Source organism: Enhydra lutris, unplaced genomic scaffold (genome assembly GCF_002288905.1).
Source record: "Enhydra lutris kenyoni isolate GAN:26980312 unplaced genomic scaffold, ASM228890v2 scaffoldscaffold2, whole genome shotgun sequence".
Lineage (NCBI taxonomy): Eukaryota > Metazoa > Chordata > Mammalia > Carnivora > Mustelidae > Enhydra > Enhydra lutris.
In genome coordinates, this window is record NW_019154086.1 from 89,111,846 (window position 1) to 89,139,775 (window position 27,930).

The 27,930-nt window shown below is 37.7% G+C and overlaps 1 protein-coding gene across 2 annotated transcripts; it reads right to left on the reverse strand.

Moving 5' to 3' along the window:
• Positions 1-419: 419 nt before the first annotated feature.
• On the reverse strand, positions 420-27,901 carry LOC111152077 (chromosome unknown C21orf91 homolog). 2 transcript variants are annotated; one of them, XM_022510376.1, is made up of 5 exons: positions 27,867-27,901; positions 26,828-26,961; positions 3,443-3,979; positions 1,946-2,008; positions 420-761 (listed from the first exon to the last, which is right to left on the reverse strand). In XM_022510376.1, exons 2-5 carry the CDS (start codon positions 26,952-26,954, stop codon positions 595-597), a joined length of 894 nt encoding a protein of 297 aa, XP_022366084.1. In that variant the 5' UTR covers positions 26,955-26,961; positions 27,867-27,901; the 3' UTR covers positions 420-594. The 2 variants fall into 2 exon arrangements, with proteins under 2 accessions (XP_022366084.1, XP_022366093.1); XM_022510385.1 differs by lacking the exon at positions 1,946-2,008 and having other exon boundaries at positions 711-761.
• Positions 27,902-27,930: the final 29 nt, after the last annotated feature.

Genomic DNA, 27,930 nt, shown 5'->3' on the forward strand with positions numbered 1-27,930 from the left:
AGAGTGTATTAAGAGAATAAAATGCAGTGATATGAAATATGGATGAACATATTCACATAGGAAAGTGTAAATATAATATACAGTGGCATTCAAATACACATTTATAAAGAGAATGGAAAGGTACCTAAAATAGCATTTTTATATATAAAACTTTCATATTAAAATATTGCTCATAATAAATAAGAGGTGTATTATGAATTCCATTTCCCTCTTAAAATTATCTTTAGTAGTTCAGACTAACCTAAGGAGTTTTTAAAAATTTTTCTATTGTTTTGATAGGTGAATTACATTAAAATATGTTTAATAAAATCACACTGTAACCATAGTCACATGTGGTAAATTAAGCAGGGCCATTTAGTAATTATGGGAAGAAAGATTCCCAAAACGAACCATAATGATTAATCCTAGAAGACTAAGACTGTAATGATCTGCTTTATTTGACAAAGATGTTAAATACTGCCTTCAGCTTTGCAAATTTAATGACCATAAAAAAATGGACTGTTTAACTTTCTTCCACGTCTTCAAAGTTGGCATGCCTAGCAGACCAATAAATGGTAGGGGCATGAGGGCAAAGGAAGTAAGTGTAAGTTTAGTTCAGTTGTTCATGGGTAGGTGTGACTTCATTCCTGTTCGCCCCACTTGCAGACACGGTAACTTGGAATAGTTCTTGAGAAGCTGTTCGATGGCAACGTGGCGGACATGGAGCTCTGAGGCCAAAGAATCTTTTTCTTGAACTTGATGTGTCAACTCTTCAAAAACTTCTGTAAAGATTTAAAAGGTAGTTGAATACATAAATGGGTTCAATTAGTATCACTATGGCTTATGGATAGGAAGTGCCTATTCATACCCAGGTCTGGAAACCCCTCTAAGAGGCTTTGGAATCAGAGTACCTTCATTTCTGAATTCTTGTTCCTACACTTTTATGAGTCTCAGGCAAGTAACTTAAACCACATTTTCATTTCCTCTTATGTATAACCTCGGTATTAACAGTAAGCACCTCATATGGCTACTGGGAGAAGTAAATGAGATCACACCTGTAAAGTTCTTTCCACAGAATAAGCACTTGATAAGCAGAAATTGTTACTACTATTTACTGTTATTAATTTACGATTATTATTGTGACACTGGCTGTGAAGTTAAGGAAGGAAGGTTATGTAATCCTTAATCTGTAATCCTTAATCTGTGTGATCTCTGTAAGCACTTAATGTCTCTGAAGTGGTTTCCTCACCAAAATGGAAATCAAATATTTAAAAAAAAAAAAAAAAGGGAAACAATTGGGGAATTTGAACACTAACTGTTGTTAGAGTTAGCATACTATTTGATTACTAGCTGTCTTTTTCTTTTTTTTAGGGGTGATAATGAGGTTGTGATTACTTTAAAAGAAAAATTATGTTTTAGAGAAAATCCTGAAGTATTTGTGGAGAAACAATATGTTGTCTGGAACCTGTTTCTGAATAATCCATCCTGGGGGTGGGAGTGGCGCGAAGGTATGGGTGCAAGTAGAGATGACAGAAAATTAGCTATGCTTTTGATAATAGCTGAAGCTGTTAAAGATGGGTCAAGGGGTTCACTATACCATTCTTGCTACTTCTGTGTTTGAAATGGTTTATAATTTGAAAACATCCACAAAACAGGGCTAATACAACCCAGTGGAACTTAGGGAGTACAAGCGTATGGTGCCTGGCACAGTAAACTGTTAAGAAGGGCAGAGGTTCAGCTCAAAGGTAGAGGTCTCCAGGTCTCCATTTTTACTGAAACAAGAAAAACTTAAGTCCTTTTGATTTCATGAAGAAGTTGTTTTCTTATTCTTTTTGCTCTGGAAACTCCAATAGGTTCTAATCCCATTTCCAAATTTAAATGCAGATAAAGCTAATAGTGTCCTGTCACAGGGGATTTTCTGTATCAACATTTTCACAAGCATAAAACATTAACACTGATTCTTTACCCTGTATTTCCTGTCGGAGCTTTGCTTTCAGTTGCTTTACCTCACCAAGAGTCATCGAATTCACTGAAACATGAAAATATGTTAATTATTACCATAGTAACATGGGGAAATAAAACGTCTACATCACTAATACAATAGTTAATTTTTAAAAAAACATTTGCACTTATCTGCCACTACAATATTCACTGGTACTTTAGTAGGAGCCATTCATGAACTCCTGAAGTATGGAGAACATTTTCAACCCACAGTAAGAAACATTTTACGTCACTCCCAGTACGCCTCCACCATCTGAATCAAAAGTTATGCCAGAGAATACTTCGTATTATATCCATTGGATTCTGTTATTTCCCTTTGTTTCAGTTTTTAAAAAGTGCTAGAAGTCACTACTCATCAAGTTGATTATACTTAAGCACTACGTAGTTCATGATGCACAGCTGGAAAAACACAAAAGTACCACGGAAATAGTTTGAAAAACTGATTTGTCTACCTTATTATGTAACCTTAGGTAATTCATATGTAGAATCGAGAAATTGCATAAAAATATACCCAAAGTCCCTTCAAGCTCAAAAATCCCTGGACTTAGAGTAAAAAAATTATCTCAGCTTTGGGGCACCTGGGTGGCTCAGACGTTGTGTTTGCCTTTGGCTCACACCGTGATCCCTGGGATAGAGCCCTGCATCAGGATCTCTGCTCAGCAGGGAGCCTGCTTCCTCCTCTCCCACTCCCACTAGTGTTCTCTCACTGTCAAATAAATAAAATCTTAAAAAAAAATTGTCTCAGCTTCTGTGAGTTTTTGCAGAGATAAACACAAACTGAAAGGCTCAATTTTTCCAACTTTAAAATAAGTGCACATATTACCTTTGTCCTTTAGTGAAATGTATGTCAGATTGTGGCTTTTGAAATGCCACCCCCAGTCAGTTAGTGTTGTAGGGATGAGCAATGGGGTCAGTGTGTGTAAGCCAATGCTTGAAGATGTACTTGTAAAACTACAGGAACTCTGAACTTCCTTCTGTTTGTCAATTGCATTTAGTTTAATAAACTTAAAATGGCAAAAGATATGATGGACTGTAGAATTCGAATGCTTTATGACACAATAAGGAGTATTTCAGAGAACTGATGGAGAATCTAAGACATCTCATTTTTGGGGGGATAGATGAGGAAAGGGCAGACGGAGAGAGAATCTTCTTGGGGGGCAGATGGGGTGGAGAGACAGACTCTTAAGCAGACTCCACGCCCAGCACAGGCCCAACACAGGGTTTCATCTCACAACCCAGAGATCACGACCTGAGCTGAAATCAAGAGTCAGACGCCTAACCGACTGAGGCACCCAGGTACCTAAGACACCTCATTTTTGCTAGGGTGATCCTGTCATTTAATTAAGCTATAAAAATCTATAATTCTACAGCCAAATTCTTGAAATTCCACATGTATAAAAATGTAAAAAGAAAATAAAGTCACCAAAACTGCAATCATTACCTTTCTCCCCATTTTACTTACATTCCTCTCTGCTGTACCGTGGATGCTGGGTCCGGACATCAGCCTCTGGATTAGAGATTATCTCTTCTTTTTTCTGTGCCTGGTTGTGACTGTGAGGCCACAATACACTGTTGTGGCATAGAGTGGCACCTGAATCTTGCAACATTGCAAGCTCGAAGTCTGTATTTCCCCTGTGCTCCAATATGCTTTGTGAACAGTTTGAGAGCCCGCCTGTACTTCCATCTATCCACTTCGCAGAATACTTTGGAACTTGGGAGTCAAACTGTGGGAGTAACTTCTTATCTGGCTTATGCCTGAAATTTAACAAGTGATGCTGGGGATTTTTAGAACATTCAGAATCAGAATCCAGATCCTTATTTTGTGCATACTGTACAATCCAGTTTATCTTCTTACTCAAAATGGTTTTAACTTCTTCATAAGTACTTTTTGAAAGTTTAGATCGAGGACAATCCTGGTTTGCAATCAAATGGTATTTTTCAAAGCAGTCTTTATGGCCCCTTAGTGATTTGGTGTGCAGGAGATTTGATTTTGGTACTCCTATAGAAAAAAAAGAAATAGAAGTCTTAACATTTTGTTTAAAAGTTTCAATATATACAAAAATCTTAGTAAAACACAGACGTCAGTTTGTGGCAGTTTGTATATTAAAGGAAAAATGCTGAAGAATATTGCTAATAATATAAAACATGGTCTAATAATTTCTTTTTCAATTGAACTATATATTCAGTAAAACTAAATTCTTATAAATAATAAAGGCCTTCCCAAGGATGTTGGTCCAGAGGTATGCTATTGCGTAGAATTATAAACAAGTACTACCAAGCCATCAGTTTACATTCACAAAATGTGGGCCTTTACAGTATGGTGCTTTGTTCACTACTTCTCCTCCAAGTACACGCTTGTAATAATTTCTATTGTGAGGCTCTATAAGAGAAATGTGTGACCATTTTTTTCCAATAAACACACAATCATATTCTTAAATTAGTCATGTTTCACTGGATACACCAGAACCAGAAAAATACACACTAATGAAAGCCTCAAAAAGTCAATGAACTGGTTAGATTTATTTTTTTAAGAAAATGAAAGCATCTAAAATGTCTTCACATTTCTGTTTTAGCTTACTAAAACTTTATCAAGATAATTTTACCTTCCAGAAGAAACACATTACACACAATTTTTCATACAGCAATAAAGTCAATCCACTAGGACACAATAACAAGTATAATTCTTTAATTCACAAATGTTTATTATATACCGTAAGTAGCAGAAATAGTCTTATTACACTTTTCTACCTCCCACCATTAAAAAAAAAAATTTATTTGTTTATTTTAGAGAGAGAGAGAGAGAGGGAACGCTGAGTGTGGAGAGCGGCAGTGGGAGAGGGACAGGCAGACTGCCCTGAGCACAGAGCCCAATGCAGGGCTCAATCTCATGAACCTGAGATCACGACCTGAACCAAAATCAAGAGTCAGATGCCAACTGACTGGGCCACCCAGGCACCCTTCTATCTCCCAAGTTTTAAATAGAGCTTAAGTAGGTCATTTCAATTGTTTTTTTAAGATATAGGTATTGAATACATTTTCAAATAACACAATACATTTCTTAACACAGAATACCTTCATACATTTTCACAAATTCAAACTGTATTATTAAAGTCAAACAGCAGTGCTTTTATACTGAAGGTGAGTAAGGGATGGGGAGCTGAAATTTAACACCTGCCAGAATTAACCAGTGTAAATCTGCTTAGTGTTGACAACAGGGTAAGTAGAGAGCCACTCGGTGCTAGGTTAAAAAAAAAAAAAGAAAAAAGGTTTTAGCTGACTCCTCAGAAAAAAATTACATTCTGCATTCATCCTTTGTTTTAAAAATTGAAGCTGTAACAACTTTATTAACTGAACTCCAAACTCTGGGCCTAATAGTAAGACAATGAAGTATTTGCACTTTAATGGTATTAAGTCAGGTATAAAAGTGCTTGTATTAATTTATTCTAAAATGATGTAACATCAGCCAATGGTGGGACCTGCTGAGTCTGCCAAAACCAGTGCAAATGGGCTACTGGTTCCTCCATAAGCAAGCTATGTGAGTGCACCTGCTGAGCAGTGATAATGTAATAAGCATATGGGAAACTCAAATATCTCAGACTTGTGTCTTCCACTGAGCACAAAAACTGAACTTAAATTGACTTTCATACCCATTTTATTTACGCCTTTGCTACTTGTACTGCAGTCGTGTGTGTGGGTATGTTTCTGATTTTAACCAGTTATTGTCTGATGAGGTCAAATTTCCAGCAAAATTAAGATATTTAAAGTGCAAACTCTCAAAGCTCTATTTGATAACACAGTGTACACTCTTGAGACTGCCATACATTAACACAAAAAGGAAATTTACAAATCTGGCTTATTAGAATAAAAACATTAAAGTTTTATTATATATATTTAAGACCATAGGTAAGATAACGAGTAGGTAGTACAAATTATAGACCAAATGAATAGCTCCACTCTGCTATTTGATTCTAATAGTACTGCTCTGGATAAACAGCAGGTGGGCAGAGAGAACCTGAACTTGCTTATTTTACTAATCGAAGATGGATTAAGGAGCCGCCTTACTCTGCAGCCCCCTTCAGTCTCACGGCACACATGCGGCCATAGCCAATCCCTGAAACAGCCAACAGTCTCGCTAGACCAAGGCCACAGCTTAATCCATTGAGCAATGATTTAGTTGAATCTAATAAACACAGTAAGTTATAGGTTTCTCCTTCTGTCTATATGAAAGGAAGTTCTTTGGCAAATAAAACGGGTTCTAAATTATGCTACAGAAATTACTTTTTTGCTGTTACTTTTGTGGGCTTTTGGTATTTATGTAGAAACTTCAAAAACTTATTGATAAAAAAATAAAAAATTATACGAAATGATGAATTTTGTGATATACCCAGCAATTTAACAGCAGGTCAATAGATGTCTATTTGAAGAATAACGTGGGCTTTTGAAGGTAAAGATTTTCCTTATCCAATGTTCCCTCTTAGTAATTTGTGGAATACAACTTTTTTATTTTTTTTTAAAAAAGATTTTATTTATTTATTTGAGAGAGAGAGAATGAGAGCAGGCCAGCATGAGAGGGGGAAGGTCAGAGGGAGAAGCAGACCCCCTGCTGAGCTGGGAGCCTGATGTGGGACGTGATCCCAGGACTCTAGGATCATGACCTGAGCTGAAGGCAGTCGCTCAACCAAATGAGCCACTCAGGTGCATGGAATATAATTTTTCTTTCCTTAAAAATAATTTTTCTTTTAATTTTTACTTAAATTACCCCAATGAATGCTAGGAACCCAGATAAGAAAAGAATATGATTACATGCATATAAATAATCTTTTGAGATAAAGAGCAAATCAGAGAGCTACAATATTCAATTTGCTGTGCAAATACATAAATGTTAACATAAATGTCAGATTCTCTGAGACACTCACAAGAAAAAGTCACCTACAAAAGACATGAAAACAAGTGGTTCCTCAAACAAACCCTGCCTCAACCAAATGCCTTTTCCTCCACTCTCAGTACCCAAATCCCAAATCCATTTCTCCTCCTCAGTCCGGCACCACAGACCGCTCAAGGAAGAAGCCTACGGTCCTTGACAGCTCCTCCCCTTACCCATCCCAAATGTTTTGCCGTCCATTTTGATGTAAAATCTAGCAGTACAGCACCCCAACTCGCTTGACCCGCAGATCACCTCTCCCACGACACTGTCAGGTCACCCCCATCTCCTGTCTAGTTCTTACTCCAAGAAGCTTCTTTTAACCAATACACCCGGGTTGGTTGATCGGACTAGATTTTGCAGGTGCCTCTTCTCCAGCTGTAAGTTCTGTGACAAAGGGGACCATGTCTGTTTTACATGCATCCTCGGCATCATGCCTAGCACATGGTAAGTATTCAAGAAAAGGTCATTAAACAAATAAGGGAAAATTTAAATTATATTTAAAACAAACAAACAAACAAACAAAACTTACTACCAATTATCATTCAAAGTCTACACAATGAACTTTTGCCCATCCAAGTAAAGGGAGCCAGGCTGTGCAGTTTTGCCAGGGTACTCAGAGGTTAATGAAAAAAAAGCCATCTTCCAGTGAAGTTACTCCTACATTGAGTTTAATGGGCCATTAGTCTGAAGAACTCATGAGTGGCGCTGATTAAGAGACGGCAATCTTGTGGCATCATTCAATCTGACAGGCAAAATCATGAACTTCTCCGTGGTATAATTTTAATTGAATATATAAGGTGGCTGTTTTATGCTGACTGTAGCTCAATACCTTTAATTTTGTTAAACTCTCTAACAATTTAAAACTTGACTGAGTTTTAAGGTTCAATTTGAAAATGTCTGTATGGTTTAAAATATCCCACACAGTAGCAGAGTTAACAAAAAATTAAAAAATATAATATAAAAAGTAAAAGTATAACACATTATACTTTTACATTATACTAAATATAAAAAGTAAAACACATTATACATATATAATACAGGGACTACTTCGTATATTTGAACAGATACTTTTTAGTCTAGCAAAGAATGTTGAGTAGCACACTTAATTTGTATCCGCGATATACATGCCATTTTATAAACTCTTGAAGCGATTGTTTTTTTCCACTTCATCAGTTTGAATTATTGTAAGCGAAACAACCACTGCTATTATCAGAGATCCCAGTGAGTTTGCCTACTGACTTTTCAATTTTAATTGCATTTACAAGTGTAAACAGCTCTGAGCACTAATTTGTTCCCTCAGCAGCTTTTGAGAGGGAATGAATCTAAACACAATAAATGAGTTGATATTTTTGAGGAGCTGAGTTATAAGGAGTTTCCAAACCAGGTCAACAAAAATTGCATTACAACTCCCTTACTAATAAAGAAGTTGAAGGCCAATTTGACATCCTAACTATTATGAAAACTTCTTTAAAACATACTTCAAAAATGTCCTTGTAATTTTTTTTGTCATAAGGTCATCATTATTAGAGAACCAAGACTTTAACTGGCAACCATAATTGCTTTTATTAAAGTACTAGTTTCCTCTGGATAAAGGCCAGTTAGAAATTTATATAGGCAGTATATTTCTATATGAACAGTGGTCTTTTAAAAAGTTAAGCTGTTCCTATTCAATAGCTTTCTTTTTTATCTTTTCCAACTTTCAGCTCTGATTTTGTTATACCATTCTCACATACTTTGAAAACTCTCCCACTAACCCATCTGGCATGCTATCCTCATTTCTATTCTTTAAGATAAATTTACTTTTAAGAAAATTTGGTTAAACCCACAGAAGTGCAAAAACCACGCAAATATCCAATTTTTTTTTTTTTTTGGTCTACCAACCACCTTGGCCCTTTTAAAACAAGGATATCTCCATGCTTATATTTAATCTGCCTTTTGTAGTAACATATTTTTCCCCCCAAGTCAGATGATACTCTAAATGGTGCTACAAAATAGGCACAAACCCCAAACACTTATCAAGACCTATTACATGTCCCATCACCCTTGGATTTTACCCCCAGCATCTGGAAGACCTGTCATTTGTGATTTGGTGGTAATGAGGTAGGCTAAGCAATCTTTTCTTAATGTCCACCAGCTGGTCCTGTCAAAGAGCATGCTTCTCAGCTGACTACACTGATGTTACTGGCTTTATGCTTCACACATTCTTGAATCTTATCATCTAGCTGCCTTATTTGTGCTTACTCTCTGTCAATTAGACTTCATTTTGAATTTGATTACTTATTTCATTTCCCAATCAAAGGAATGGCTTCTTCCACTTTGGTGCTCCCCAGGCACAGCGTGTCTAATACAACCGGTAGTTGGATGTAAAGCAGTAATACATGGCAGGAGCAGACTGGACAGCCGAAGGGAGCATCCATGAGTTACTTCAGACATAAAACAGAATTACAGAACTGGCAGTATTGGTTTTCCAAACTGTGGGTTTGTGTGTTCTTTCTTAATATTTAAATAAGGCAAGAAAATGGAGTTAGGAATTTGAGTTCCAGGCTGTTAACATGCTGTGAAGAAATTTTAAACACACTGCCCTCCAATATGACCAACATTTGTGCAACATTTCATGTAGTTCTGCTTCAAAATCTTTTATATGGACGCTCACATTTTGCCCAGTTTAATGAATTTTACGAGTTAAGGTGTTTTTATTTGATGATCTTCTCTTGGTTGCTAAGAGAGCAAGGACAAGTACCTGCACGTTTATGTGCTGGCCATATGAAGAAGAATCCTGAGCTTACGTGTTCACTGTAAAAATGGGAGGGGAGCTAAACTTTGTTGTACCAAGAAAGACTGAATGGATTAAGAGGTTAAGTCTTTGTGAGGATGATTCCAATTTTGGACCAAAGGAAGAGAGGAAAAGCTCTATAGCTCTATAAGCAGGGATAGCACACCCACAGCCATATTGCAGACAAGTCTTGGTTAGCCTACAAGTGTTTGAAAAGAAAAAGAAACACACACACACAGACACACACACACACACATTTGAAAAGAGAAAGATTTATATATATACATACATATATATATCCACTTAGAATTTGGTTTCTCTTAAGAACCAAATCAGAAGTCTGGCAGCAATGGGCTAGTTATGAGAAGAAGCTGTCTGAAAATAGGGCAAGTGCTGTTTAATTTGAAACCGTTTTATCATTTCCTTCATGACCGTGTAAGGAACCTATGACCCAGCAGGTTATGCAGCCGTGTTCATTAGTGACACTTGTACTGTATTGAGACTATGCAGTGATATCAGGTCTGAACTGCTTTGGTATAAAAACTGCTTGTTCTGATGATGCTTTTCTTTTTTTCCCAATGATGCTTTGACACCTAACTTGACCAGGCTATTCTCCATCTGATGAGCAAGGAGGAGCAGCCAAGCTAGGATTCAAGAAGAGTTATTACTATTGTATCTACTGCCCATCACAGCCAATCACAGTGGAGGATGCTCAGATAGTCTATCCTGTTATGAGACTAAAGGTAGGAAATTAGACCAACGGTGGGAAGGCAAGAATAGAAAGTTGGAGCACCTGCTTCCTTCCCACGCCCATGACAAGCTAGGCTTCTATTTTTATTGGTTGTTTTACATGCCTTCATGAGTATGATGGTTCTTTTTTTTTTTTTTTAAAGATTTTATTTATTTATTTGACAGACAGAGATCACAAGTAGGCAGAGAGGCAGGCAGAGAGAGAGGGGGAAGCAGGCTCCCTGCTGAGCAGAGAGCCCAATGCGGGGCTCGATCCCAGGACCCTGGGATCATGACCTGAGCTGAAGGCAGAGGCTTTATCCCACTGAGCCACCCAGGCACCCCAAGTACTGTGGTTCTAACAGTGTCCTATTCCCTCCTACTCCATGCCTTTAGCTGAAGAGTTACTTAAGAGTGTGTCAAATTCAAGTACCAAACATACTGTTTAAAAGTAATAGGTAATTGCTTATCTCTGCATTTAGCAGATGGAATTGCTGGCAACCACAATAAGCCAATACACAGATGGGTTCAGCAACTTGCTTTTCCACATTTGGAGAATCATTGCCCTAAAGAAAGATATACCAACAGGTGGACTTTAGACAGCAGATTGATTGCAGCTTAGGATGTTTACTCCATTCTAAAGTTTTGTGTGTGCTAAGAGAAGGATTAAGCAGTTAAACAGCTTAATCCAGTGAATGAATTATAAGGGCAAATTTCAGTGAGCAGGAGTTCAGAGAGAGAATGTAAAAAGATAAACCACCATCTCTAATAACCAAGGAACTGAGGTCTGGGATGGAAAGGAGATCTATAAACTGCAAATGACTTGTTAAAAAGAGAACCTCTCAGTGAATTTTACTTTTTCATTGTAACAGTTGGCACCCTTGGGAGACATACCTACATAACAATTGTTTATTACTAAAAGTACAAAAAAGCAACAATTCCCTAATTTAGCTACCTGTTTTTTAACTAGCAATGTCCAGTAGAACTTTCTGTGATGATGGACAGGTTCTGTATCTGTGCTAGCCAAACAGTAGCCACTAGCCACTAGCCACCTGGAGCTATTAAGCATTTGAATGTAGCTGATATGACCAAGGAACTAAAGTTTTAACCTTATCTAATTTTAGTTAAGTTTAATTACCACATTGTAGTGAGATTACCAAATTGGACAGGGCAGTTTGTCCAGAGGTAATTAAGCAAAAGGGTACTTGGCATGAGAACATGGATGGAAGCTACCCATGTTCTTACTGATGGTTTCATATGGGATACTAAGCTCACAGTAGCATACAATACAAAAAGCTAAATTTGTTTTTCTAGTACATTAAAATATGTCAAATTTAGACTATTTTTTAAGTGGCACAATTAAAGCTGCACGATAAAAAGTTTTAAGTCAATAATCCAACTGACCCAAGTAAACCCCTACTTGTTCCATTTTCCCCAAAAGAGCTTTAACTGAGTGTAGACATTTACTCTAAAATTGTTTTTGTGCACAAAGCTGTCATAAAAGACTCCTGAAAAGCTACTCAAATTAATTGTAGTATGATTGTGAGCTATCAGTTTTAAATATCTACTTATATGTGACACAGAAAGACTCTAATTTGCAGAACCCCCCCCAACCCCCAGCTAAAATAGAAACTAAAGCTAAAAAAAAGCAATGACAGTTGATAAATCATACCGCAAAATGCTAAAATAGAAAATTGTGACCATGTGTTATAATTGCATCAAAGTAATTCTACAGTAGAAAGAACGAAACAAAGGGGTCAGAGAACTGACATATGATAAAATTTTCCCATCATGAAACAGATAGTTTTTTTTTTAATTGGAAGATTACATGGTATTAATTCAGCAGTAATGGAAGCCATTAAAACAAATGATAGGACTGCAAATTGGGACATGCCTCTGATCTAAAAGTCTACCTCTGGGAATTTAAGCTACAATGGAATGGGGATTTAATCAGACAAGCATAAAAGATGTACATATAAAGATTAGTACTGGTAAACTGCAAGGAAGCTAAACATTCATCAATAGGATAGTGATTAAATAAATTAGGGTACAATGGGATGCAACCTTAAAGAAAGAGTGGTAGAATTTAACATGAAAAAGATGTTCCTAATATTATAAATGAAAAGGCTGCTTATTAGTTGGTATATATAGTTTGATTTCATTTTTAAAATACAATATACTGGGGCGCCTGGATGGCTCAGTCGTTAAGCATCTGCCTTCAGCTTAGGTCAGGATCCCAGAGTCCTGGGATCCAGCCCCCCATCGGGCTCCCTGCTCAGCAGGAAGCCTGCCTTCTCCCTCTCCCACTTCCCTGCTTGTGTTCTCTCTCTCTCTCTGTATCTCTCTCTGTCAAATAAATAAAATCTTAAATACAATATACTATACCTGTATGCACATGCACATACATAATCTACTGCAGAAAATAATTTAGAACATACCAAAAGTATCAAGAGATTGATGGTAGATAGGTGGGCCTATGAATCTTAACATTTTTGTTGCATCCTTTATTTTGAATTTTCTATAATAAGCATAATTTGCTTTTTCAATGAAAAACATTTAAAGAATGCCTGTGAAGAAATACATTTTGGTTTGGGAAAGAACACAGCATTCCTTCGTCCAAGACAAATTATGCTTTAAGTATTGTACTGTATGTTCCAACTGACTAAGTGAAACAATAAAGACTGAGCTACTGAAATTGTAAAAGACACACACATGCCTAAAATTCTCAAGTTTTATCAAGACTGTGAGAATTTTCTTAGACTAAAAATGTATGTAGCAAGGAAAAGGATCTACCTTCAAATGAAAACAGTTCTCCTGCCCCCCCCAAAAATCAGCAGCTGCTACATGAAGGAAATGATGAAAGCTAGAGCAGAAAAACCTAGTGAAATCAAATCACAGAAAGGTAAACTCAGGGGCACCTGGGTGGCTCAGTAGGTTAAGCATCCGACTCTTGATTTCAGCTCAGGTATCGCAGGGTCGGGAGACTGAGCCACATAAGGGGCTCTGTGCTGGGTGTGGAGCCTACTTAAGATTTTCTCTCTCCCTCTCTCTCTGCCTCCCACCCCCCCGAAAAAGGTTAACTCAGAATAAATTCAAGCCTCCTCAATGTACGTAAAACATTATTTTGTCAATGGAGAAGCTGTTCAATATACAAATCACAGGAATCTTTTCAGTACTATTTCATCTTTTGAGATGAAATGCAAACAGAATCCTTCTATATCTGAATTTAAATACTAACATTTGCATCACATACTAAATATATTTACCACAGGGCTTCTATATTCATCATCTCCTCTATATAATACATGTACTCCCAAAAGTTGAGCTGTTGCTTATTAGGAGAAAGGAGAAGTAAATGTTGTTTAGAACAGAGGAAAAACTTAGACAAAGACATGGAAGTGAGAAAGAAAGGAAGGGAATCGGAGTGGAAAGGGCAGAGATGGAGGGGGCACCCCTTTGGAAGAGTAATGAAAGATCCAAGTGGCCAGTTGAACGGATATCATAACGCATCTTAAATGTCATGTTAGGGAGGGGTACCTGGGTGGCTCAGTGGGTTAGGCCTCTGCTTTTGGCTCAGGTCATGATCTCAGGGTCCTGGGATCGAGCCCTGCATCGGGCTCTCTGCTAAGTGGGGAGCCTGCTTCCCCCTCTCTCTCTGCCTGTTTCTCTGCCTACTTGTGATCTCTCTCTGTCAAATAAATAAATAAAATCTTAAAAAAAAAAAGTCATGTTAGGGAGCTAATGACTTAACCTGAAGAAAATGGCAAGGAGTCAGTGGATAGTTCTAGGACAATGAATGACACGAAGAGATCTGTACTTTAAAGACCTTTCTCAATACTGAGAGAGAACTGGGGGTGCAGAGCAGTGATGGGGATAAAGGGATTAAATTTATGAAATGAATTAAGTGGTCTTGAGGAAATACTGGTTAAGGAGGAAAAAGGGCCTGGACAAAATTATAGCAGTGGGAATGAAAAGTAGGGAACAAATGGGAGAGAACTAATAGAACTCAAAGACAGACTGCAAAAAGAGGGTGGGTGGAAGGAGCGGGGTAGCAGATAGGACCTGTTGCTTACTAACAGGCCAATTCGCCTTTGTATATCAGAAATTCATCCCGGCAAGAGCACACAGCTTGAACAGCAGAGCCTAAGTAAGATTTCTGCTCTATACATCCCTGCACCTACAAAACTCTACATGGAAAGTCCTGAAGAACCTGGAACTCTTCATTCACTAATGGTGCTTTTTCAAAGCTTGCTCCTGAGACCACCTGCCCAAGAGTTAGCTGGGATTCTTGTTAAATGCAAATTTCTAGACTCAACTCTAGACCTACTGAACCAAAATCTCTGCATAAGGAGCCCACAGTTTCATGTGAACAAAAGATGAATGAAATATAAATTACATGTGTATATGGAAGTAGAGATAAATTTAGTTCAAGAAACGAATTCAAGTCACATTCAGAATATCTAACTGGAGGGGTCTAGCAAGCAGTTGAATGTACAGATCTGGCACTTAGAAGAAAGATTTGGTTTGGCCTGGCACTGTGTCTGTGGTAAAGTAAAGGTATGCTTGAAGACACTGCAGTGAAAGAAATCGAGGAGTGCAATATGAGAAGACAAGAACAAAATTCAATGAAACACTAGTATTTCAGGGACCTATAACAGTCAATGAACCTGGAAAGACAGAAAACTGAATAGAAATAAGAAGACATATATTTTATCATAGAATCCAGGGAGTCAAGTATTTCAAGAAAGTGGGAAATGTTAAATGTCAGATTTTGAAAATGGTGACCAATTATAGGGCGCTGAAGAGTGAGATGGGAGGACAGACAGAGGAGACCTTTAATGAACACTACTGTTTTAAGAACTATGGTTTAAAGGAAAGAAAGAATTTTCACTTGATTTTTCCTTTTAAATATGGGAGACAAAAGCATTTCTGCCCTTCTAATCATCCTTTTGGTCAATCTGGCAGGGTACAGAGATGATAACTGTAGGTAGGTAAGATGATGAGTAAGCCCAAGTTAAAACAAATGGAGTAGAGGGTAAATAAATGAATTAAGAGTGGGAGGAAGAAGACAGTCTGTAAAAAGCATGAAACTTTTCTACATGTACACTTAACTGGATTAATTAAGATCTTAATTTCTTTCTCAAGACACTCATGGCTAGTATTCATCAGACGCAGTTAATAAATACACTGGTAACCTAAAAGTTTTCTGGAGAACTTTCTGATACAGTATGTAGGAATTGTATTTTATCTATATTGTATTTATTCTACTTTGTAGTAGAAATACAGCCAGAATGTTGCTTGACATTGAGTTGAAAACTGTTGATATCCTGAAAATATTCTGAGAAGCCAAAGTAACATAGTCAAGATTATAAAGGAGACTTTTTAATAATAATAAACAGAAATGTTCTCAGGGTAAATATTAATAGTGCTAATGAGGAAGTAGAAAGAATACAAAAATTTTAACATATTTTATGTATGTGTAAGTATCTTACGTTAATTTTGAAATATTCCCCAATGCCACTAAACTTCCTCAACATGTGGGCTGTTTTCAAATCAGACTGGCAATTTTTGTTCCTTAAATTCATTGTAGATATTATTCCACCAGTTATCCTAAGTTTTAGATATTACAAATGTCATTTAAATATATTTATAGAATACTTTATAGAGACAGGAAGGTGCTTTTAGTGTCTACTAAAATCTCCACATTACTACATAGGAAATGAACATTAAGTGTGAATTTTAAGTAAGATAATAAATGGAAAAATATATTAGTGACTGAATTTATACCTCATAAAGGGAAATAATCCCTTATCCTCTTCTAACATGCTATATAATTCCTTTATTCTACTGTCTTTTACCTCCTCTCAAGTAAATTTTGCAATGGTGGGATTTATGTTTGTTTTGTTCAATGTTTTATCCTCAGCTACTGGAATAATTTCTGGCAGTTGCTTAATTAATATTTACTAAATAACTGAGCTTAAAGAATTGCCATGGACCCAACCACATAGCTTTAATTATGATATTTAGATTTTAATGGGTATGTACAAATCATTATTCTGCCTTACTGGTATACAACTGAGAAAGTAATGGCAAAAAGCAACCAAAAATAGATACACTAATTTAAAATTATTTGTAAATAAACGACATTCCCTTATCACAAACTATAAATCCAAGGCTGTGTTTAATGGATTTATTCCCCTTATCAAAAGCCTAACAGATGGTATGCCAAATTGGATCAGCATAATTTAAATCCACTCTAAGTAGAACTATAGTTAATATCACATTTTCACAATTTTTCAGTGTTAGCCACTTTGGTTTCAATCCCATACATTTTTTCATATATTTGAAAATATCTGAAATTCAACTATATTTGAAATTCACAATGTTAATTTCCTATATAGCGTGGAGATTAAATTTAAGGTGCTGTAAAAGTACCTTCTAATTTCCAAAGTGCTATACAAATATAAAGATATGTTGTTTTTATATATTTAGTAATAAACCCTTGAAAATTACAAGTTTTATTATTACAATGTCAACAGAGGTGCAATATTTCTATGTATGTCCTAAATATTTCTAAAATGTTCTATTGATAGTTAAGTTCATTGCTCATTATCTTCTAAACTCAGAAACTAGAAAACTCACCTCATAAACTACCCGTTTCTCTCTCTCACAGCATCCCCAGGCACTTATTGGGGCTGATGAGCAAAAGGAACATCGTGTGCAATTCCAGAAATGGTGCTAACATTTTCACTTGTGTTTGCACTGACTGCCTCCTTTACTCAGAACCCTAGTTCTTCTTGAGAGAAAGACTAATCAGGGCATGTGAGCCTCCATTACCTGGATGGTTAAGAGGAAGAGAACAGCATTAGAACCACTACCCTCATTACCAGCTGACATCTGCATGATTCTAGCAAATGTCAGTCTACGCTCCACTAGCTGGTCTCTTCTGGGCAGGAATGACAAGACAGTCACATGTGTGTGTCCCTTCTCTCTGATCATTACCAGTCCAACCCAAGAGTTCTAAAAACTGTATTTTCTTGACAGATTGTTTGTTGAGATTATAATCTATATGGAGACAGCATCAGTCCACTCTCTTCGGTCAACAGAAATGTACATTTTCAGATATACCAATGAACATGGATGAATCAAATAATATATGGGTAGAAATAATTTTGAAAATTACATGTCTCTTGAGACCCACATTTCGTTCCTTGCCTCAGTATTCACACTTGTATAATTCATCTCTAACTCTGCCTAAAAGTTAGTTAGTATCTACTAAATTTTAATAGTTCGCATAGTTTTCTTTGGAGGCAGAAATGATTTAGGCACTTGGTTTTTAGAGCTGGAGGCTCTGGGTTTGAACATGTTATCTGTGCAATTTTGGACTAGTTACCTAAACACTGTGCTCACTTTCCTTATTAATCAAATTGGGATAACATAGTACTTCATAAAGTTATATTAAGAAATAAAACAATGCATGTAAAGTTCATAATACTTGACAAACAATACCTATTATTTAGGTAAGTCCCTTATCTAAAGTCCAAGTGCCTTAAGTATCTACTGACAGTTGAACTAGCTTTTCCCAACTTGAGAGTGATATTTCACTTTTTCCATAGAATAGAGAAACCTATCTTTGTCTTCTTTCTTTACAGGCCAGTATTACTTTGCATGCAATAGAAAAATTACTCTTATTTCTGGGTAGCTGATTTCTCCTTATCAACTTTCCAGTAACAGTTTTAAATTATTTTAATCACAAAAATTATATCCCTTTACTGAGAATAATTTTGACCTACATATTAAAGATTTTCAATCTAGACTTATTTCCACATCTCATAAAACATTTTTCATCTTCGACCGCAGGATGGGATGAAATAACTATGAAGTTGAACCAGAATGCCATTTTTAAATATTCTAACTAATCCTTTTTCTATAAATAATTATATAATTATAAAATTATGATGCTATTTCTAAGATATTCTGGGTTGTATATTCTGCTTCCTTGTTTTCAACTTTAAAATACTGATTGAAGGAATATGCTTTTATCACTGATTTAAAAAGGACTCAGGATCATCCAATGCCTTGGGGTCATCATTATGAGCACAAATTGTGCTCTGCTGGGGTGTCCAGAATAAGAGAAATGCAACATATCAAATGAATCTAGAAATCCTCTTTCTAAACACAGCCCTGTTAAAAGTCTTTGGGGAAAAATACTGTTTATCCTCCTGATTGAAAAAGAGCCAATTATCATCAGTTAGTATTACTGGCTACATTTTATTTTTTTGAATATGGTACAAAGTTCTATTAGTAAGATTCATAAAACCTTTAGTAGACTCCAGAAAGATCTCATGAAATTCTGTAAAAGGGCAGAAAAACAGCAGAGAAGTTTCACTGTGAGCAATTTAAAGGGAAAGAAATGTAAAGAAAAGCAGTACTCTGAAGTCTCCTTTAGACTGATTCTCTCTCAGTCAGATATTCATTATTCCTTGACAGTCCTTGTGCTGCTGCTGATTAGGTACTAGCAAATAAAAGAGACTCTAAAAGAAATCCATGCCTTCATGAAATTACAAATGGGGGGAGGAAGCACATCAAACACACACACACACACAAACAACTACAGTAAATAATTATATCAAGTGCCATGAAGAAAAGGGTGCTGTTGAGGAAAAGAACACTGGGGAGAGTAGTGGTGGTGGGGTGAAGGGGCAGTGAAAGGTAGGGAAGGCTGCTTTGAGAAGGAATTTTTTAAGAATTAAGATACAGCTGGGTTCTCTTTGTGGAGGCACCTTGCCTATCTTTTAGCTAGGCTTGTAAAGTCTTCACCTTCTCCACGCTTGACTTCCAGCCCTGATGTTTTTGGTTAAAGGGATGGAGGGGGAATTCGCTTATTTATTCATTCACTCATTCTGAAAAGAGATGTGGATAGGGTAGGAATAATAGCTTAGATCTGGACATTTAATGTGAAGAACTTATGAGTTATACAGATAAAAATGTCTAAAAATTAGCTGCTTATTTTGATGTGTAGCTTGGGGAAAAAGAGGGAAAGGAGGAAGGAGTTATTTTGCTAGTTTTCATTATATAAAAGGTTAGGAAAGCCCAAAGATTGAGGATAAAAAGCCTAGGACAGAGTATGCTAACACTGAAAAAAACAGAAAAACAAAAACCTATATAGATTATCAGAACTAATCAGAAACATCAGGAAAACCACTGAGTGAATGGCATCATTATACAGGCTATGGTCTCTAATTTAAGCTCTTAAAATATGACAAAGGGCAAACAGAAATATTCATTCCCCACAGTGGTAAAACTCTGACATGAGAGACCTGACCTGAATCCCTTGTGTCATTTACTATCAATGTGACTTTAAGGCAACTGTACTTGACCTCAGAGCCTTCATTTCATCACATACAAATGGAACTACTACCACTTACCTCTTAGTCCTGATGGCAGAGCTCTGTTAGCTATAATAAACACTTGATTCAGCTTAAAAATCGTTGGCAAAGTGAGGGTTTCCCACCTTCCTAGTCATTTCTACTGGCACTTTAGCTATATACTGTGTCTCTAAATGGGAGAAAATAAATATTAATCATTTCCTATTTAAAACTTAAATGGGCGGGGCACCTGGGTGGCTCAGTTGGTTAAGCGCCTGCCTTCAGCTCAGGTCATGATCCCAGGGTCCTGGGATCGAGTTCTGCATCGGGCTCCTTGCTCATCCAGGAGCTTGCTTCTCCCTCTGTCTGCTCTGCCTGCTGCTCCCCATTTGTGCTCTCTGATGAATAAATGAATGGAATCTTTAAAAATAAATAAATAAATAAAAAATAAAACTTAGATGGGCATATACCTCTAGCTGAATGGACAGAGTAATGACACCCATAAGTATTTTGCCCAAGTTCTCCCAGTTAATAAATGGGAATTTGAATGCCGACAGTCTGCTCTGGAATGTCTGCCCAATCTGGCATTTCTGGACCTTTGGAGCATGGTCTCAGGAGCCTGTGCTCCTGATCACTACGCTTTGGTGACTGTGCAGCCCCAGCCTGAGCATCAGGAACAAACAAATCTGTGCTCCAACAGTTATTCTGCCAAGTACTCTTCTTGGAACAAATGGCAACAACTGGGTTCGGCCTTCTGAAATAGATTCTGGCACAATAATTTCAAGATTAAGAAATACAAATATGAAACTGCTCTTCCTGGTTACATGTGAGAACCAGTATGACACAGAAACTTAGAGATCTGGATAAGAAAAGCCAACTAGGATATGGTAGGACCAAGATTCAAGGCCAGGTCTGAGTCCAGGGCCCACGTTTCATTAGCAGAGCAGAAGTGGAGCAGTGACAGATGTGTCCAGCTGTAGAAAAGCAATCTTCCTTGTAGAGGTATGAGGGAGGTGGAATTACCATGTTGGTCTATCATCAACAGAGTCAGGGAGAAGGTAGGAAGAGTTTTTCCAAGATTCTAATCTCTAACTTCCTTCATCACACAAGTTTCTAACAGAGTAATATTGGGAGAGGGTGTCTCTTAAGAGCAGTAGCATTAATCATTACATGTTATATACTGAGATAGGTCAAAAACTTGAAAATTCTTAAAGCTTTCTGGCAACAAGTCCACATGTGATCTGGCTGCATACCCATCCTCAGAATACAATCCTTCATTTTGCTAAAATCCCTTCTAGTTCTAACTCCAGGATTAGAAGAATCATTAGAGCATGACTTGTTGGTATGAGCTGGAGCTCAAATAGTTTGTTCTCAATGTGGAATAACCTTTAATTACTAGAAAGGCCTCTCTATGGCTGCTTTTGCCTGTTGCCTACTCAATATTCTTTGTCCCTTTCTTTGAAAAACACTGATTTTACTTGGAGCAGCTTCTCTTAAAGGGCAACGAAATGTGTAAGAAACTACTAGGTGGAAATTCAGGAAAAACTCCTTTTTAGATGCAGGAGACTACTAACAGATGACTCTGAAGGTGGTTAAGTATGTGGTAAGGAAGGTGGGATAGAGAAACAGAAACAGCTCAAGATCTTCTAATCATGGAGCTACCATACCAACTTCAGACTCAACTTCTTTTTATATGGGAGATATAAATATCCATTCTATTTTATTTCACCATTATTACCTGGATTTCCTGTTATGTACAGCCAGATCTCATTCCTAACAGATAAAACTTCCCAACCAAAATTTGTGTACAATCTAAGTCTTAAGTTCATCCTAGACTTTGAATTAGAAAATGTAACAAAGTTAAAAGGGAGGGAAAGTTTGGAACAACTACAAAGCAGCCAGGGACAAGACTGTGGAACCTGGTTCCTCATAAACGGTTTACCAGTTAAGTCCCAAGTCTTCATTAGATGTTATTAGCCTAGACTCAATTATTTTTCTTTAAAAATATTCTACAATTTAAACTTATCACCAGCCAAACCCACTTGCCACTTCCATCCTTCCTCTTCCTGACCATATAATGAGGTTTTACTGTTACTGCCACTAAAAAGTATTCAGTTTATTTAAAGTGTCACAGGTACTTTAAAGGCATCAAAAAGGCAGTTAAGAAAAAAAAAAATAATAACGTCGTGGCTGTATTTCTAAGTACATCAAAGATAACCCAGTTAAAGTTCAAAAGTCACAGTAAGTTTTATATTTAAAAGTGCTCTCTTTACTTAATACCAATGTAAGATACCTGCAATTATGTGACACAAGTGAAAGAGGCTAATGCCAGATTCAGTCAGCTACTTACACAGTTTCCCTATCACAAGGGGTGGTTCCTTTTACTGAACTGGAAAGATCCTGGAATGTCAGAAGCAGGACAGTGGAAGAACTAACGACAGATTCAGTAGTAAATAACCAGTTTTCACATCCAAACCGAATCAGGACTTGATGAGATTCAAACTGTTCCCTGACTACGAACCATGTGAACAGTATTTTGGTCAAAGACAAAGAATCAAGAAAGAACGAGATTAATAGTAATCACTAAGTTCACCAGTGCCTTAACCAAGAAAACACCTAGGATTTTTCTTGCTAGAAAGATTACCGAGGATCTGAATTTGGGCTGGCTTCTAGAAAATTTCCTAGAAAGTTCAACAAATTAGGGGGAGAATGCCGAGATGCACTAGTAAGCATTAGTGATGCTTACTAACCAACCATCAAGTTAGCCTAGAACCTTGCTTGGCATAAGAGGAACTGATCCAGTCTTAGGAAAAAAAAAAAATATCTCCATAGAAAAGAAAAGAAGTCAATTCTTAGAGGAAGGTAGGGATGCTCTAAGAATTATCTGCACAGCTTTTTGGCACAAAATGAAAACAGACAGCATGAAGTAACATCAGAATTCTGGATCTTTCTCCCCTCCAGTTTCATTTTTGACTCTGTTACCTTGTACAACTGAGTCTCATTACCAGCTCCTGACCGTCATGGGCTAACTTTCTCCCAGGCTCAATAGCTTAGGGAAAGGTAGTAATTTCGTCACTAACTGTAGAGATCTTAGCATAATGTACTATGAGGCATATTAGAGTATATACACAAACAGGTTTATAGTGTTTTAAAAGCCATGGATATAGGCCACGAGTATTACGAAGTTTATGCATCTTCTAATCCATAGGCAAATTATTCCAATGGTGAATTACAGGTACAAAGACAAATCAATCTTATGAGCACTTTAAAAGAGTTGAATTCTCAAATACCCTTCTTAGGTCCTTGAAGTATACAAGGAAGTATTCAAAATGTAGGTACTATTTCCTTTTAATTACTATAAAGTCACAGAAAAAAAGGCAATTAAGGCCATGCTCAGACTGAATACGAAATCTAGTAAGATTTAACTGTCTTGTTATTTCTCTTTCTCCTTTTGTTTTCATTTTATAAATATATGCATGCACACAACTTTTAAACAAGAGCCCATTTGATTAGACCAGTTTTGATGTGACCTAATCAGCAATCCCAAAGCCATAAAATATTTTTGCTTACTACAAATGTGTGGACTCAAAATTAGGTAAATTGTTATTATTCCTCAAGAAAATTTTTAACTGGTCTCTTAGCAGAGAAAACAGAATGCTTTAGAGCAAATTTAGCCATTAGTAAACTAAGAAACCAGGTAAGATCAACATTTCCATACTGCAAAATATTACACCAAACTAATAAAGTTAAATGTCATATTTTTACAAGTTCTCTTACATTCTAACATTCATTAATTGACATTGTGCTAACAGCTTTGCAGGGGAAAGAAACCTTAAAAGACTTTAACAGATTTACTGACATGGACAAGAATATACCTTGTTATTTTTCAGATATATGATTACTTTATTATCACATTTTTTTTTTTTAAAGATTTTATTTATTTGTCAGAGAGAGTGAGCACAGGCAGACTAAGAGTGGCAGGCAGAGACAGGGAGAAGCAGACTCCCTGCGGAACAAGGAGCCCGATGTGGGACTCGATCCCAGGACGCCGGGATCATGACCTGAGCCGAAGGCAGCCGCTTAACCAACTGAGCCACCCAGGCGTCCCTATTATCACATTTTTTAATTGACTTTTAAAAACCTGTATACTGATATGAAAACCAAAATTTTGTGTAATTCAGATTTCTCATTTCCCTCCCTTTTCTCCTATAAGTTAAAGTGGTTATAATAGAACTAGCTTGTCACTGGGACACCTGGGTGGCTTAGTGGGTTAAGCCGCTGCGTTCGTTTGGCTTAAGTCATGATCCTGAGGTCCTGGGACTGAGCCCTGCATCCGGCTCCTTGCTCTGCAGGAGCCTGATTCTCTCTGCCTCTGCTTGCGACTCTGCCTGCTTGTGTGTGCATGTGCTCTCTCTCTCTGACAAACAAACAAATAAAGAAAGAAATTTTTTTTTTTAAAGATTTTATTTATTTATTTGACAGAGATCACAAGTAGTCAGAGAGGCAAGCAGAGAGAGAGAGAGAGGAGGAAGCAGGCTCCCTGCCAAGCAGGGAGCCCAATGTGGGACCCATCCCAGGACCCTGAGATCATGACCTGAGCTGAAGGCAGACGCTTAACGACTGAGCCACCCAGGCTTCCCAAATAAATAAATTCTTAAAAAAAAAAAAAAAAAAAAAAGAACTAGCTTGTCACTGCAATAAATATAAAAATGTTGATAACAAATTGAGATGAAAGCTTAATTCTAAAATAATGTTTCCTCATGAAGGTTTTATTCACATTTTAAAATATAAAATCTTGAGTGTAGTAGAATACAAAATGGAACAGTTGTAATTCAAATTGAGAACTGTCTTTTAAGGTAAATGTAACTATTATTTCAACAACATATAACTTCTACTTATATATTAAGGTAAATATTATCAGGGGGCAGGGCGCCTGGGTGGCTCAGCCTGTTTAAGCATCTGCCTTTGGCTTAGGTCACGATCTCAGGGTCCTGGGATCAACCCCTACATTGCCCCATGTTGGGCTCCCTGCTCAGCAGGGTGTCTGCCTCTCCCTCTGCCCCTCCCCCATCGTTCATGCTCTCTCTCTCATATAAACAGAATCTTAAAAAACTAAAAAATTAAATTAAAAGAAATACATTATCACAGGGCACCTGGGGGGCTTGGTTGGTAAGTGTCAGACTTGATTTTGGCTCAGGTCATGATCGCTGGGTCCTGAAATATAGCCCATGCTCAGTGAGAGGTCTGCTCGAGATTCTCTCTCCCTTTCCTTCTGCTCCTTCTGCCCTCCACCCCCCATGCTCTCAGAAAGTGTGCTATGTCTCTGAAATAAATCTTTTAAAGAAAAAATAGGTATTATCAGAAATGAAATATTTACAGAAGTGGTACCTGAGGAGTATTTGTATATTCTCTATATAATGACAAAAAAACCAGTTAAAAGGCATATTTTAAAAAGGCTAGAAAAGCAACTTATGGAAGTTTAGTTTCTGTGGAAATAGTCTATCACAGCACGATCACCACTAATGATTTAGTCAGAAGCACTGGTTAGGAAAAGCTGGCTGCCGGAGTAGCAAGGATAGCTAATTAGGATTCAGGAAAAGGGGTTTCTAATATTAGCCCTATCAACTAAAATAACTACTGACAATAGATCAATGGAATTAAGATCATATATGCTGGAAACAGATCACCAGGCTTCAAACCCCAGCATGTCAATTACTGCTGTGTGACTTCAAAGTGCTCTTCTTAGGTCTCAAAGGTTAGGATCCATCACCTTTAAAATGGATTACAGAAGCCATCTCAGAGCTATTCCGAGTTAAATAAGGTAATCCATGTAAGGTGTTTTATTATAGTGTCTGACCCTAACAACAGCATGGTATCACCACTACAGCAACCTTGAACAGTCCTATTTGGCCCTCAGTTTCCTTCCATGTAAAATACAGGTTTGAGCTGGATCATTTCTAATGCCTTTGCCCACCCCAAATTAAAATCTAAAATGTAAAAGAATATATAGGGCCAACTCTATTTTCAAAGAACATAAAATTAGATCTCTCACTGTAGTATTATTAAGGATATAGTAATTCAGATGCTATACAAGAATCATATTTCTAAGTGAGCCCTTTTAAATTAATTATAATTACTACAGTCATTAAAGCTGAAGTTGTATGTATTCTATTTACCCCCAAGAAATTCAAGATCTTCCATCGGTGATCACGTTCAGCAACTATAATTCTTCTAGAGAGTAAAATGGCAAAACTATTATAACCGATATGATCTTAAATGGAAAATGAGTATCATATAATTATGTTTTATTATAAAAATATAAAGATTCTTTTAAGAGTCATAAATATTTTTAAAAAATCAAGATCCATAACATTAAGATTAAAGAAACACCTCCCACATGTTTCTTGAGGGCAAACTATTCATGTCCATACACGCATCAACTGTACGCCAATCCAAACAAATAGTACATGGTAACATATTTTTTTAATATTTGGAGAGTTCTTTTTCATATGCTTTCAGAGATAATATTAAGAAATGTAAAAAGAAAACCTTTTTAATTTTTAAAAATTATTAAATGTGTGTGATTATTGAAAAGAGCTTATCTAAAAATTTTAAAAAGTTTTCCCAGATAAGACAACACTAGGGAAAAGAGTTCTAGCTCATCTCAGTCAGGTACCAGCATGGAAGACCAAAGGAATTCAATTACATTTGCCCATCAAGGTAAAGAACAAAACCATCCACACAGGTCAGTTTTAAACTTGACAACTGAATAAGGTCTCAACTCAGAAAACATGTTTACTAGTCAATACTCATACTTTGTTTTTAGATTAGCAAAAACGGTATTAGTACTGTGGGACTTAAAAAGAAAGAAGATTTTTAAATTCACAGCGGTGAGAACTTCAGCTTCCTTTCCATAAATCCTTATCTTTAACAGATCTTCACACATCATACTTGGCACAATTTCCAACCATTCAAGAAATTTTATTTTACCTTATAAACTAGTTCAGCAAAAGTAAAGTTTATGCCATAAAATGATCTACGCCGTGTCCTTACCCTCAATATTTAGCTCAAAACAAACGTGGCAGAAGGAGAGGGTTTCTTTGTCTGTTCCCAGTTTACAAACACTGCAAATGTTGTCGTCATTCAGATCAATGTTTACAAACTGCTCCTCTTCGTTCATAGTGCCCCTGTTAAGAAACAGAAAGGGAGAGTTATGCAATTTCCAGAACTTGACAGTACGGTGGTACCAGGAACTTCTAGGAGAAAGATGCTGTTTCTCTAATGCAACAGACTCATCAAACAAGCATCGCCATACTTGCGCTTCCCTATCACTCTTTCTGTGTAATGACACAAAGCTGGTAAAACTTAAAGGCTTGCCATAGGCGTCATATGCCCAAGTGCCTTTTTCTGATTCCTGTATTTCATTCGGCTGAGGAGGGGATCCGAAGGAAAGCAGTTGCGGGGGTTTTGCTCTGCCCCATCCCGGCCCAGGCACAGAGAGCTTAGCGGCGCCGCCAGGGGTCTTTCAACCTACTTAACGCTGTTAAATGCAAGAAAAACGACCTGTTCGGGACACCGCTTTGCTAACTTCATTGTGGGAACCCTTGGATGCGGTTCGCTAACTCGACGTAGCGAGGCTTCCTATCGAAGATGCGCGGCAGGAAAATACACGTGGAGGCGCGAACACCCGAGGACGTCCCGGCAGCGTCTCAAGCACCGGCACGGAAGGCCGGGCAGCGGCTCCCCCGTGCGGGTCCGGCACCGCTGGAGCCGGGGTGTCCAAGCCGGGCTAGGAGGTGCCTTGGGGTCCCCTCGCCCCGCACTTTCTCCCACCCAGGAAGAAGGCGTCCAAGGGCCAAGTCAGCCCTGGACTCAGCGCCTCGGGTAGCCAGGCCCCCACTCCACATCCGGCGTTGGGGGCGCGCGCCCGCCGCTCAGGATGCCGCGGACCGGAGTCCGCCCTCCTTCCGTCGGGGCGCCCCGCGCGAACCAGTGCGAAGGGCCGCGGGGCTCGGAGCGCGAAGGCGGCGGGACCGCGGGACCACGGGGCCGAAGCGCGGGCGGGTCGGGAACCGGGGCGCGAGGTCTTTACCGTGGGCTCCGCGCGCCGCTGGAGCAGTTCCGCGGGGCTCGGGCTCCTCCACTATTGTTTCCGG

Coding starts and splice junctions, on each gene's coding strand:
- LOC111152077 (XM_022510376.1), bottom strand. CDS start 26,954: ATGAACGAAGAGGAGCAGTTTGTAAACATTGATCTGAATGACGACAAC. Junction 3,980..26,827: donor TTTTGAGCTAAATATTGAGG/GTAAGGACACGG, acceptor TTTTTTCTATAG/GAGTACCAAAATCAAATCTC. Junction 2,009..3,442: donor ACGGTACAGCAGAGAGGAAT/GTAAGTAAAATG, acceptor TTCATGTTTCAG/TGAATTCGATGACTCTTGGT.